At 39.6% G+C, this 13,006-nt stretch overlaps 1 protein-coding gene across 1 annotated transcript; it reads left to right on the top strand.

The window, feature by feature from the left end:
* The first annotated feature begins 141 nt into the window (after window positions 1-141).
* Window positions 142-4,612, top strand: LOC131187601 (peroxisomal succinyl-coenzyme A thioesterase-like). Its single transcript, XM_058162027.1, has 3 exons — window positions 142-851; window positions 2,153-2,355; window positions 2,732-4,612. The coding sequence occupies exons 1-3, from the start codon at window positions 398-400 to the stop codon at window positions 3,329-3,331; spliced, it is 1,257 nt and encodes a 418-aa protein (XP_058018010.1). The 5' UTR covers window positions 142-397; the 3' UTR covers window positions 3,332-4,612.
* The last annotated feature ends 8,394 nt before the right edge of the window (window positions 4,613-13,006 follow it).

Below are 13,006 nucleotides of genomic sequence, written 5' to 3'. Positions count from 1 at the left end.
TTGCTTTAATAAGATATTCTCATATTTTTTGAGTAGTTTTGTTGTTCACAAAATCTCTGTGTCATATAACTAACGTCAATGTCAAAAATTCTTACTTTTGCTTTTTGCTTGCCAGTTCTGCTGTGCAAGCAAGGCAACTCTTGCAACCCCTTGGCAGTTCGCAGGGCTGATTTGACTTATCGCTTGGTAGCTCCCTCCCGTAATTTGTCAGAACTTTGTGACTATTTTTAATTTCTGATTTTTAAGAACTAAATTTCCCAGAAACCCTCACGGCGTGGTTTTATTCGCCGCCCTAAATCCTTCGGGTTATAAACTTTGGGGAGCCAAAGTCCAGGGAGCAAAATAAATCCGGCCGGGAGCCAAGGGAAGCTTGCCTGGCTTTCGCAAACGCGCTCAGATGGCGGCGCGCATTCTGATCTTGCCTTCTCCCGCCTGCCTATTTGACGATCCGGTCCAGGTGAAGATCGAGGGCCTCTCTCCGCTACAGGAGGTCACAGTCTCGGCCTCTTTGGTGGATGAAAGCGGTAACCTTTTCCAATCGCACGCGTACTATCGGGCTGAAGGTAACGGAGACTTGGACCTCAGCTGCTCCCCCTCGCTGGGCGGCAGCTACTGCGGGATCGAGCCCATGGGCTTACTGTGGACGCTGAAATCCACGACGCCCTATAAGAGGCTGAGGAAGACAAACGTCCTCACCCCTTTCTGTGTCACCTACGAGGTGTACCACGGGCCCGGAGTCGGCGGCTTGCTCCTTGGCAGCTGCCGCAGCGAGAGGCGCTTCATGGCCGAAGGCGTGGAAAGAGTGCCCGTCCGAGAAGGCCGGCTCAGAGCCACGCTTTTCTGCCCGCCCGGTGAGTTGCAACTTGCACGGATGGATGGGTTGAAAGCCCAGGGGTCGCGGGGTCTGAGATCTCTGAAGGAAACACGCTTAGGCGGGCTGCAGAAAAGCGGGCGGCGAATGAAGTCGCTGGAAGCCATTTCAAGTAAAGGTAGATCGGGACTCTCCAACCTTGACAACTTTAAGACTTGTGGAACTCTGGGAGTTGAAGTCCAACAAGTCTTAAAGTTGCCAAGGTTGGAGACCCCTGAGGTAGATCATTGAAAATAGCGCCCCCCACCCTCCATCGCTGGTGTTGCTTTTGCTTCCCTACTAGGTTCCCAAATCCAGGCGAGTTTTCTAGTCGTATGAATCTTAGAGCAAATGAACAAGACTGCATCTCTAGAAATTGCTATAGAGGGAAGCTCGACTGGTGATGTCTTAAGAGTGGCAGATGTGCTTCTGATCTTCAATCTCCATTTTATGCCTTTCTTCTTCCCTCCCAAGTCTTGGCTGTGGACGCAACGTATGTTGTACGAAATTAAAGATTAAAATGTCGCAGTTGTGGGCCATAAAACCTGGATTAAAATTCTAAGGAAACTGATTTATCAAATAGCAGCATTAAACCAAAATAGTTAAAATACAGATTTATTCTAGATCTGGATAGAGAAGCATTCCAGCTCAGTAGAACTAGGAATGCTGTTTTTCACAACTGGGTGAAACACTCCCTGGTGCCCATTTATCGGAGACTAGGCAGTGAAGCAAGGCTTCACTAGTAGTCATAAAACAGGCCTTCCAGCTTTTATTCTACAGGAGTGCTGGATATCTCTAAATCTCTAGATAGTTTGATTTGGGTTTCTGGGAGTCCACCAGGTGTTGGAGAACTGTAGCTTGAGAAAGGGTGTCTTAAATTGTAGGTTTTGTAAGGCCTGTTCTCTGAATTTTCTTTCCAAAAGTATCAGCCTGTTTGGTTTTATAATCCTGTAAAACAGAGGTGGGTTTCAGCAGGTTCTGACCAGTTCTGGAGAACCGGTAGCGGAAATTTTGAGTAGTTCGGAGAACCGGTAGTAAAAATTCTGACTGCCCCCGCCCCCATCTAGTCTCTGCCTCCCAAGTCTCAGCTGATAGGGAGGAAATCGGGATTTTGCAGTAACCTTCCCCTGGATTGGGGAGGAAATGGAGATTTTACAATATCCTTCCCTTGCCAAGCCCACCATGCCATGCCCACCAAACCATGCCATGCCCACCAAGCCACACCCACAGAACCGGTAGTAAAAAATTTTTTTAAACCCACTACTCCTGTAAAACCCTGTTCTTTTTCATGTCTTTTTTTAGGCCCTGGACCTTTCCCAGCACTTATTGACTTGTATGGATCTACAGGCGGACTGGTGGAGTATAGAGCAAGTCTTTTGGCAAGCAGAGGTTTCGTTACACTGGCGCTTGCTTTTTTAGCTTTCGAAGATCTCCCCGCTTACCCAGAGTTCATTGACTTAGATTATTTTGGTGAAGCAATAAAGTTCTTGCAGAAACAACAAAAGGTATCCAAGCAAACTAAGATCATGGGTGATGGGGCATTGACTTTTCAGCAAGAAATAATTTGGTGCTTTTGTAGTTTTGCAGTACACCACAGTTAATCTTTAGTCTTGGAACTGAAACCCTTAGTTTATACTGAGATTCATAAATATAAACTCATCTTAAGCTGATGCTGAAGCAGTCTTGGGTTTGGTTCCAACTTGTGTTGCAAAAAGTTCTATTTGTGCACCCTCCCTCAACTTAGTGTTCTCCAAATTTGTTATGTATTTTGAATGTTATAATTGTAGACCATCTGGAGGAAATGAAGTTAGGAGATAGATTTTAATTAATGGGGAAAGAATGGATATGTATATGAAGGTAATCCTTTTCCTATGGTTTCAGGTTAAATCTATGAAAATTGGAGTTCTGGGACTATCTAAAGGTGCAGATCTCGCTCTTGCTTTAGCTGCATTTTCGCCAGACATCCAAGCTGCTGTCAGCATTTCTGGCTCAGGGGTAAATACTTTTATCCCATTGAAAGTGAAAGGACACATCATTCCACCTCATCCTTGTAATTTGGAGAAGCTCAAAGCTACTGATGTTCCGAATGTACTGAATGTTGCTGAAATAATGGATGACCCCAAAGACCCATCGACCTGGCCATGCCGCATCCCTGTTGAAAAGTCCTTAAGCAAGTACCTCTTCATATGTGGACAGGATGACAAAAACTGGAAAAGTCAAATGTTCTGCCAAGGAGCTGTTAGCCGCCTTCAGCAGAATGGATGTCATGTGGAGTTCTATTGCTATCCTGGAGCTGGGCACCTCTTGGAGCCTCCTTATATGCCCTTGTGCTCCATTTCATTTCACAAGGTAATTGGGATCCTTATGGCCTGGGGCGGAAAGTGGAAAGAACATGCAGAGGCACAGGAAGATGCCTGGCAAAGAATATTAGCCTTTTTCAGACAACACTTGCTGGAGTCAACTTTGAAAAGTACTTTATAGGGTGCAGTTTCATATTTGCTTGTAAGAAAGGCAGAATTGCTCATCCTAGAAGTCAGTTGGTAACCAAGTTAAACTCGGAGTGATGGTCTTTAGAAAGTATATTTTGCCACTTTCAGGTACACCAGTGGGGCACCATAATTTTCATTAGTTTGGTGAAAACTCTTCCAGCTGCAGACCCTTAAGCACCTTACACATACATCGTATGTACTTAAATGGATGTATCCTTCTCTCCAATCAGTTGCAGTTTGAGTATTTCATATTGATAGACTACAAAAACCTGAATAATTTGACTTGAAAATTGTTAATATAGAGGCTCCAGTGACGTCACCCTCCTGCTGGGTGCTCTAACAGAGCACTCCGTGTTAGAAGATTGTAAAAGTCAGTGAAACAGAAAAAAAAAATCACTGTTCACTGAGCTTAGCATAACCTCTGGATGAAAGAGGTTATCAGAGTTGTGGAAGAGTGGCAGGTCTGACAGGGGGTTTGCTCTCAAGAGCGAATTTTCCTGGATTTATGACCCCACCGAATTCCACTCCCTCCAACTTCAACACGCTCCTGTTTTTATCAGGAAAAAGGAGTTGGAATGTCGCTTCTGCTCAAAAAGACTTATTAAATTGATTGATTTTCTAAGCAGACGGGAATTTCACAAGTGTTCGATCTTTGATGTAGAATCAGCACGGCAAGTACCGACTCCCTTTTTGAAACTTGAAACCTTTCTTTGTCTTTGATTAATTGACTTTTAAAATGGCGTCTGAAAGTGAAAGTAAAAATTTTTTAGTATGATGAAGTAGCGTTATTTGTGGATTGTTACAAACGGAGTTTTTTTATACTGAAAGGAGGGAAGGAAAGTTATTAAGTTTGAATTCCTGATTCTTTTGAGGACAGAATGGCAGCTAAACCTTTAAAGCCTTCTGGAAGAAGAGGATCTGAACCAAGTCTTGAGGAAATATTGAAAGAACAATTAAAACTTTCTGAAGATAGGCAAAAAGAGATGATGGAGAATTTTAATGCAAAAATAAGAGAAGATATTCTCATGGCAGTTCAAGGACTGAGTAAAAAAATTGAGGGATTGGAAGTGGAAATGCAACAGATCTCTCAGTCAAATAAGCATTTAGAAGACAAAATGAAAGGTGTTCAGAAAAAAGTGGATCAAAATGAAGATCAGGTTGTGATATTACAATATAAACTTATGGAAGGAGCTCTTAGAATTCGTGGTATGCAAGAAGAGCGAGGAGAAGACTTAAGAAAAATTATATCAGAAGCATTGGCTGAATTTATTGAAGTGGACCCCAAGAGGTAGCTTACCAAATTGATAAAATATATAGAGTTAATTCCTGGATTGCAAGACAGAGAAAGCTTCCTCGGGACATTGTGGTTTATTTTGTGAAAAGGACTATGAGAAATCAGATTCTGCAAGTTTCATATCAGACAACTTTAAAAATTGGAGAACAGGAGTTGAAGGTGTTGAAAGAGATTCCTTCAAAGATGTTAAGAGACAGGAAGGAATTTGCTTTTTTTACACAAGAACTTAAAAAACATCAGATTCAATTCAGATGGGAGGTGCCAGTTGGACTGACAGTATTCTATCAAGGAAGGAGATATAGAATTGACACTGTTTTAAAGGCAAAGGATTTTCTTTCTACAGTTTTGAAAGTCGAAATAGAAGTGATAGAAAAACTTCAAGAGATTCAAGAAGGCATGGTGATCCAAGAGCCATTGCTGCCAGTATTAGAGGAACCACAAGAGCAAAGGGTGACAAGAGGAGCCCTTAAGCGTAAAGAAGAGCAACAGTCTCAAAGTAAAAGCCAGGATCCCAGTATGGAAGCTGTGGGAGGAGCTAGACGGAAGATACCGGAGGAGGAGTTTCCGTTGTCTGCTTCAAAGCTTCAGGAGGCCAGTAATGGCAAATAGAATCTTGTCATGGAATGTTAATGGCTTGAATTCAGCTCAGAAAAGAAGGAAAATATTTCACTACTTGAAACAATTTAAAAATGATGTGATTTCTTTGCAAGAGACACATATAAAATTATCAGACCAAAAATATTTAATTAATTCAAAATTGGGTAACCATTTTGTTGCATCAGCTTTGGAAAAGAAGCATGGAATTGTTGTATATATCAGGAAGGATATACCAGCTAAGTTAATTGAGGCAGATATTCAAGGAAGATTTACTGCTATTGAACTGGTGATAGATGCAAAAGACTTTGTTGATAGGTATTTATGCACCTAATCAGCAACAAGAAAAGTTTTACAAAATGTTACATGAGAGGTTGACCTCTGGGATTATAGTTCATTTATTTTATTAGGAGACTGGAATGGAGTAATTGATACAAGAAGGATAAGAGAACCTCCTCCAAGAAGATACCTATACATGCAAAATTACCAAAATCCTTTTTGAAATGATGGAAGACTTTGAGTTTAGAGATATATGGAGGTTACGGAATCCAGATGAGAGAGATTTTACTTTTTTTCTGATAGGCATCAATCTTTTCACGTATTGATTTTATTTTAATTTCTAATGACTTGCTTTCTAGGGTGAAGAAAGCGAAGATATTTCGAGGTGTTTAACTGACCATAGCCCAGTATGGATGGAATTATTACAAGGGAAAAAGGTGGTAGAACATGGAGGTTGAATGAAAATCTGTTTAGATATGAGGATAATGTAACTTATTGTAAGAAACAGTTAAAGAATTTTTGATTTTAATATGTACAAAGGGACACCTATAGGAACTGTGTGGGAGGCGAGCAAAGCGTTTATTAGAGGATATTGATTTACTTGGACAATAGGCAAAGGAATAATAAACAAAGGCAGCGAGGTACTTGGAAGAAGAAATTCAAAGGAAGCAACAGTTATTAATTCAAAACCCACAAGATCACAAACTTAAAGAGGCTATAAAAATATTACAGAGTCAATTTAATATGTTAATGGCAGACCAGGTGGCAACGAATATACAATATGCTAAACATAATACCTTTTGTAATGCAAATAAACCTGGGAGATGGTTGGCATATAATTTAAGGAAGAAACAGAAAGCACGTGTCATACAAAAAATAGAATATAAAGGTAAAGAGATATACCAACAGGATAAAATTAAAAGGCATTCTCAGAATTTTATACTGCACTATATGCAAAAGACAAAATATTGAATAGGGACATTTATGATTATTTGAAAGATTATAAGGTTAATATTCTAACATTAGAACAGAGGAGGAGCTGAATCGGCCGATAGCTACTGGAGAAATAGTGGAGGCAATTAAACAATTAAAAATGGGGAAAAACCCTGGTACAGATGGTCTTACAGCAACTTATTATAAAAAAACACAGGATGAAATATTAGGCCCACTTAAAGAATTATGTAATCAGATACAATTAGGAGTGGAATACCCCGTCATGGAAAACATCTTTTATTTCACTGATACCAAAAGAGGAGCAAGACTGCTCTAAACCTGGTAACTACAGGCCGATTTCACTTTTAAATAATGATTATAAGATTTTTGTAAAAATAATAGCAAATAGATTAATGTTAGTTTTACAACAAAGAATTCATACTGATCAATCTGGTTTTATAAAAGGGAGGCAGATGAGGAATAATGTTAGACAGATTATTAATATATTGGAATATTTGGAAAAGAAGAATACTTCAGCAGCACTTATTTTTTTGGATGCAGAGAAAGCCTTTGATCGATTGCATTGGGATTTTTTATTTAAATTAATAGAGAAAATGCAATTTGGAGACTGTTTTATTAGAATAATTAAAGCGATTTATGGAGAGCAAACAGCACAGATTATAGTAAATGGTAGTTTGACAGAAGTTATTAAGATTGCGAAGGAACGAGACAGGGATGTCCCTTATCACCATTATTGTTTGTTTTGACTCTGGAACCATTATTAGATAAAATACGAGAATTAATGAAAATAGAGGAATTAAGATTAGACAATATGAGTATAAAGTTAGAGCTTTTGTAGATGATGTAGTGGTTACGTTAACGAATCCTATAAATTCAAGTAGATTTTGTTGGAAGTAATTGATAAATATGGAAAGGTATCAGGATTTAAAATAAATCAGAATAAAACAAAAGTGATAATTAAAAATATGTCTATACAACAGAAACAAAAACTAGAGGAAATGACAGGATTTGAGGTAGTAAAAAGGTTAAATACTTAGGGTTTATATTAGCTCATCGAACAAGAAACTTTATAAGAATAATTATGACTTGCTATGGCAAAAGTTCAGAATGATATGAGTGTCTGGAAGAAATTGCAGTTATCCCTATTGGGAAGGATTGCGGCTATTAAAATGAATGTGTTACCTAGATTTTGTTTCTGTTCCAGATGATACCTATAATTAAAAAGGATAAAAATTTGGAAGATTGGCAGATTGGGATTAATAAATTTATATGGCAGGGTAAAAGGCGAGGTTAAAATGAAAATAATACAGGACTCACGGAAAGAGGTGGTTTAAGAATGCCTAACTTTAAACTATATTATGAAGCAGTAGCCCTTTCAGTAATAAGTGACTGGTTTAACTTAACAGAGGAAAGAATTTTGAATATAGAAGGTTATGACTTGTTATATGGATGGCATGCGATTTATTTTATGAAAAAAGTGGATAGGGCTTTTAAGAATCATGTGTTGAGAAGTGCTCTTTATGGTCTGGAAAAATATTCCTATAAATTAGAATACAAGATTCCTATATGGGCGAGCCCTAGACATGCAATAGAGAATATATAGAACAGAAACAGGAAATGATTACTTATAAAGAACTTTTGTATGCTGAAGGAGGTAGATTGCAATTAAAATCATTACAGGTATTAAATGAAGAAGGAGGAATTATACTTGGTTTCAATATGGGCAAATAAGTGCTAGATGGAAAAGAAGATCAAAAATTGGTATAATGCAAAGGAGGAAAATTTAATAAAGCAAATTAGAAATCAGACCCAGGAGCATATAAAGAGATTGTATAATGTGTTGCTTGAAATAGATTCGGAAAAGGATTTGGTAAAGGATTGTATGATAAAATGGGCACAGAATATTCAGGAACCAATAATGTTGGAAACATGGGAGAAAATTTGGGTTAGAAATGTTAAGTTTACACAAGCACAGAATTTAAGGGAAAATTTTTATAAGATGTTTTATAGATGGCACTTAGATCCCAAAAAATTATCATATATGTATCCTAATATCCAAGCGAAATGTTGGAGGTGTGATCGTGATGACGCTACATATTTTCATATTTGGTGGACTTGCAAGAAAATTAAGGTCTTTTGGATAAGAATTTGGTGGATTATTCAAAATGTACTGAAGAAGAAGATAAAGTTCCTGCCACAATTTTTCCTTTTGGGAATTATAACGGATTGTACAGGGATTGAGACTAAATTGATTCTGAATTTAATAACAGCAGCAAGACTGTTGATTGGACAATACTGGAAGAAAGAAGAGATACCTACAATAGAAGAATGGATACTGAAAGTTATTAATTTGGCTGAGATGGCTAAAATCTCAGCGTTTTTAAAAGACAATACGCAGGAAAGATATTTAATTGAATGGAAAAAATGGATTGATTATCTACAAAACAGATATCAGATTAAGAAATATCAGATTGCCTTTGAATAATTAGAAAGTTATTTTATGTAATGGGGAGGGGGTTGGGAGATGAAAAGTTTTGGATGTGGTTATTTGGATTGGAAGGGAAAATTTTATTCTATGTTTGGTTTATGTATAACAATACCTTGTGATTGACCCGGGAAGCCGGGGGGAGGGGGGGGAAGGGGTTTTTTTGGGAGGGAGGGGGGAAAAGGGGGAAAAATGTTTTTGTTTTTTAAAACTCAATAAAAAAAAAAAGAAAATTGTTAATATAATTTGTGTGCTCTTGGGTTTTTTTTTTTAAATAAACAATCATTTTTAAAATCATTGGTTTCTATTTTCATTTTACTTTATGCTGGGATTAAGCGTACCTCTGCTGAAGTAGCTGATAGATTTTGGTAGATTTCGTAGTGGCATGTCACCATATAGGATGATTGAACTCACTTATACTTTCCATAAAGATGAATTCAAAAAACTGATAAATCTATGTGACTGTAACATCCAGAATAACAAGTAATTGATTTTGCAAACCTTGATGGTAGCAGTAAAAGGAAGAAAAGACAGCAACAAATAATGCCATCATCCCAAATTCATCCTGGTGGATTTTTGAATTAATTACTGCTTATTTGCAAAGACTTAAAATGGAAAAGGGGCATCTAGGAATATTTATTTTCTACTTCATCATCATTATCATCATCCTGGCATGCGGGCTAGGGAATTCAGGGAGTTCATTCATACGTCTTAAAGTTGCCAAGGTTGAGAAATATTGATTTAATGGCATGTGGTGGTACAATGGTTCGAATGCAGTATAGCAGGTTAACTCACTGCTCACTCCAGGAGTTCGATTCTGACCAGCTCAAGGTTGACTCAGGCTTCCATCCTTCCAAGATTGGTAAAATGAGGACCCAATGTTTTTTTAAAGAACCCCATTTAATGGCTGTGCTCTTATGCAGCATCATAGGCTTTAATGTGTTTAATAATGGATGTTGGGATACTGAGAAAGGAAAATCTGATGTACAGTATATATATAGATTGGAAGGTCTCATATCTTCTGAGTGAGGTTTCATTTCTTAAACTCAAGATGGCAGTGTTTCCTAAGGAACTGTTTTACCAATAAAAAAAAAAACACAAAACCCTACAAATCTGGAAATCCATGAGTTTTAGACATGGAAAAAAAAAAGGCTGAAAACCCAGATCATTTTCTTTTTATGTCCAATTTGTTTGACCTCTCAATGCTATTTGTCTTTTAACAAACGTGTACCTGCGTGTTGTCTGCCCAAAATTTCAAGGGAAAGGGAAATACTAAATTGGGCACATAATATGGAAAGTGGACTGGATATTTCTCCCTCAGTGTTAATTTCCTGATGGTTCTTCTCCACTTTTTTATTTGCATTAAAAAAAAGTATTTATTTAATGGCTGTGTTTCCGTAATATCCCTGCCTCAGTCATGAACCTAATAAAGTACTGTATTGTACTGAATATCGACATCTTAGGAATCAGTGAACTAAAATGGACAGGAATAGGTGAATTTAATTCAGATAATATCAGGTATACTACTGCGGGCAAGAATCCCTCAGAAGAAATGGAATAGTTGTCATTGTCAAGAACAGGAAAAGCAGTACTGGGATAAAATCCCTAAAATGACAGAATTATCTCATTTTGAATCCAAGGCAAACCATTCAGTTTCACAGTAGTCCAAGTCTATGCCCCAACCACTGGTGCTGAAGAGGCTGAAGTTTACTGGTTCTATGAAGACCTACAACACCTAGAATGGGTGTCAGCAACCCATTCAGAGCTGCATGCAGCACTTTGGGCCCTCTGCTGCGGCTTCCTGTCCCAACACTGGCTGGCCCTGCCTCTTGCCCTCCCCTCTCAGTCACTCCTCGCCTGCCCTGAGAAGGTAAGGGTGATGGGGGATGGAGAAGCGGCCAGAGATGATTCTGGCGCCTCATTCTTGCTGGAGCTTCTTCCGGCCCTTGTTGATGCTGGGCGTGCCTTGGTCACTTGGGGAGATGCACAACCTGTTCTTTACCCCAAGAAACAGGCCCAACCTGGCCACGATCGATGTCAGCTAACATGAGGACTGGCGGGGTGGGAATGGGATCTGGGAGGAGGGGACAATGGAAAGGGGGGTGGGCCCACAGCACCCAGCCATGGCTTTAAGAAGCTCAGGGAGGCGGGAAAAGGGGGCTGGCTTCGCCATGGCGGAGGCTTCCCTCCTCCCCCTCCTTCTCTTGCTATCCCCTGGCTGGCTGTGGTGGGGCTGAGAGCATGTGCATGAGCGGGGAGACCCTCCTCAATCAAGCCGCCATCCACCCTGGATTTCCTGCTTTCTAGCGATTTTAAATTGCGCGGCACAGCTGATCATTGGAAATATCAGTTCAGAGGAACTGGTAGCTTTTTTTTACTACCAGTTTGCCGGAACCGGTAGTTTTTATCACTACTAGTTTGCTCAAACCAGTAGTTTTTATCACAACTAGTTCACCTGAACCAGTGCAAACTGGTAGCATTTCACCAATTGTCTGTAGTTGTAGTTGTACCTTGATGAACGTATCTTTTCTTTTATGTACACTGAGAGCATATGCACCAAGACAAATTCCTTGTGTGTCCAATCACACTTGGCCAATAAAATTCTATTCTATTCTATTCTATTCTAGTTGTGAAATCTCTTGAAAGACTGTTGGCCAGGACTTTGCTGGAGAAGAGTTCCCTTTAAACTAAATAAAAGGGGTTTTATCAAGACGAGGAGTCGGCTTCATGCTTTTGGGAAGCCTAGATCAGAACAGACATAGACACACACACAGATACATAGAGAGAGGGGGAGAGAGGGGTGAAGATAGGGAGACGGGAGAGGGAGATAGAGAGGGGGGAGAGAAAGGGGGGAGATAGAGACATAGAGAGATACAGTGAGGGGGAAAAGGAGAGAGAGAAATACAGAGGGGGAGAGAGACACACACACACAGATACAGAGAAAGAAGGGGACAGGGGGGAAGATAGGGAGATGGGGAGATAGAGACATAGATACAGAGAGGGGAAGATACAGAGGAGGAGAGACGGGAGAGAGAGAGAAGGATTTTGTGGTTCCTGGTGTTCTCTGCCCTAATGACCTGCTGGGTAGGCATGGCTAGGGGGTCATGTGACTGGGTAGGAGTGAGTGACATGGGGCTGGCCACACTTGGGTAGGCATGGGGAGGGGTCATGTGACTTTTGGAGTGAGTGACATGGAGTTGGCCATGCCTCCCAGGTTTTGTGGTGGGTTTTTTTCTGTGAGAAACAGGTCCAAATGGCTCTGAGTGTTTAAAGTTGCAGATGCCTGTTCTAGAATTAACACCAAAAAATGATGTCCTTATCATCATGGGGGATTGGAATGCTAAAGTAGGAAGTCAAAAGATAACCTGAATAACAGGCAAGTTTGGTCTTGGAGTACAAAATGAGGCAGGGCGCAGGCTGGTAGAATTTTGTTAAGAGAATACGATAGTCATAGCAAACATTGTTTTCCAACAATCCAAGAGACGTCACTACACGTGGACATCACCAGATGGTTAACCCAGAAATCAGATTGACTATGTGCTCTGCAGCCAAAGATGGAGAGCTCTATACAGTCAATAAAAACAAGACCAGGAGCTGACTGTGGCTCAGATCATGAGTGGCAAAATTTAGGCTTAAATTGAAGAAAGTAGGGAAAAGCACCAGGTCATTCAGGTATGAACTAAATCATATCCCTGATGAATATACAGTAGAGGTGACAAATAGATTTAAGGAATTAGATCTGATAGAGTGCCTAAAGCACTATGGATGGAGTTTTGCAACATTGTACAAGAGGTAAAACCATCCCAAAGAAACAGAAAGGCAAGAAAGCAGAATGGCTGTTTGAGGAAGCCTTACAAATAGCTGAGGAAAGAATGGAAGTGAAAGGCAAGGGAAAAAGAGAAAGATACACCCAATTGAATGCAGAATTCCAGAGAATAGCTAGAAGAGATAAGAATGCCTTCTTAAATGAATAGTGCAAAGAAATAGAAGAAAACAATAGTAGGGAGGATCAGAGATCTCTTCAAGAAAATTGGAGATATGAAGGGCATGTTTCATGCAAA

This window comes from Ahaetulla prasina, chromosome 1, assembly GCF_028640845.1.
Source record: "Ahaetulla prasina isolate Xishuangbanna chromosome 1, ASM2864084v1, whole genome shotgun sequence".
Classification (NCBI taxonomy): domain Eukaryota; kingdom Metazoa; phylum Chordata; class Lepidosauria; order Squamata; family Colubridae; genus Ahaetulla; species Ahaetulla prasina.
This window is presented reverse-complemented; position numbering and strand designations above follow the sequence as displayed.

Excerpts from the sequence above, each read along its gene's own strand:
- LOC131187601 (XM_058162027.1), top strand. The coding sequence starts at position 398 with ATGGCGGCGCGCATTCTGATCTTGCCTTCTCCCGCCTGCCTATTTGAC. Across the intron at positions 852-2,152 it reads CACGCTTTTCTGCCCGCCCG|GCCCTGGACCTTTCCCAGCA; the intron begins GTGAGTTGCAAC and ends GTCTTTTTTTAG. Across the intron at positions 2,356-2,731 it reads TCTTGCAGAAACAACAAAAG|GTTAAATCTATGAAAATTGG; the intron begins GTATCCAAGCAA and ends CTATGGTTTCAG.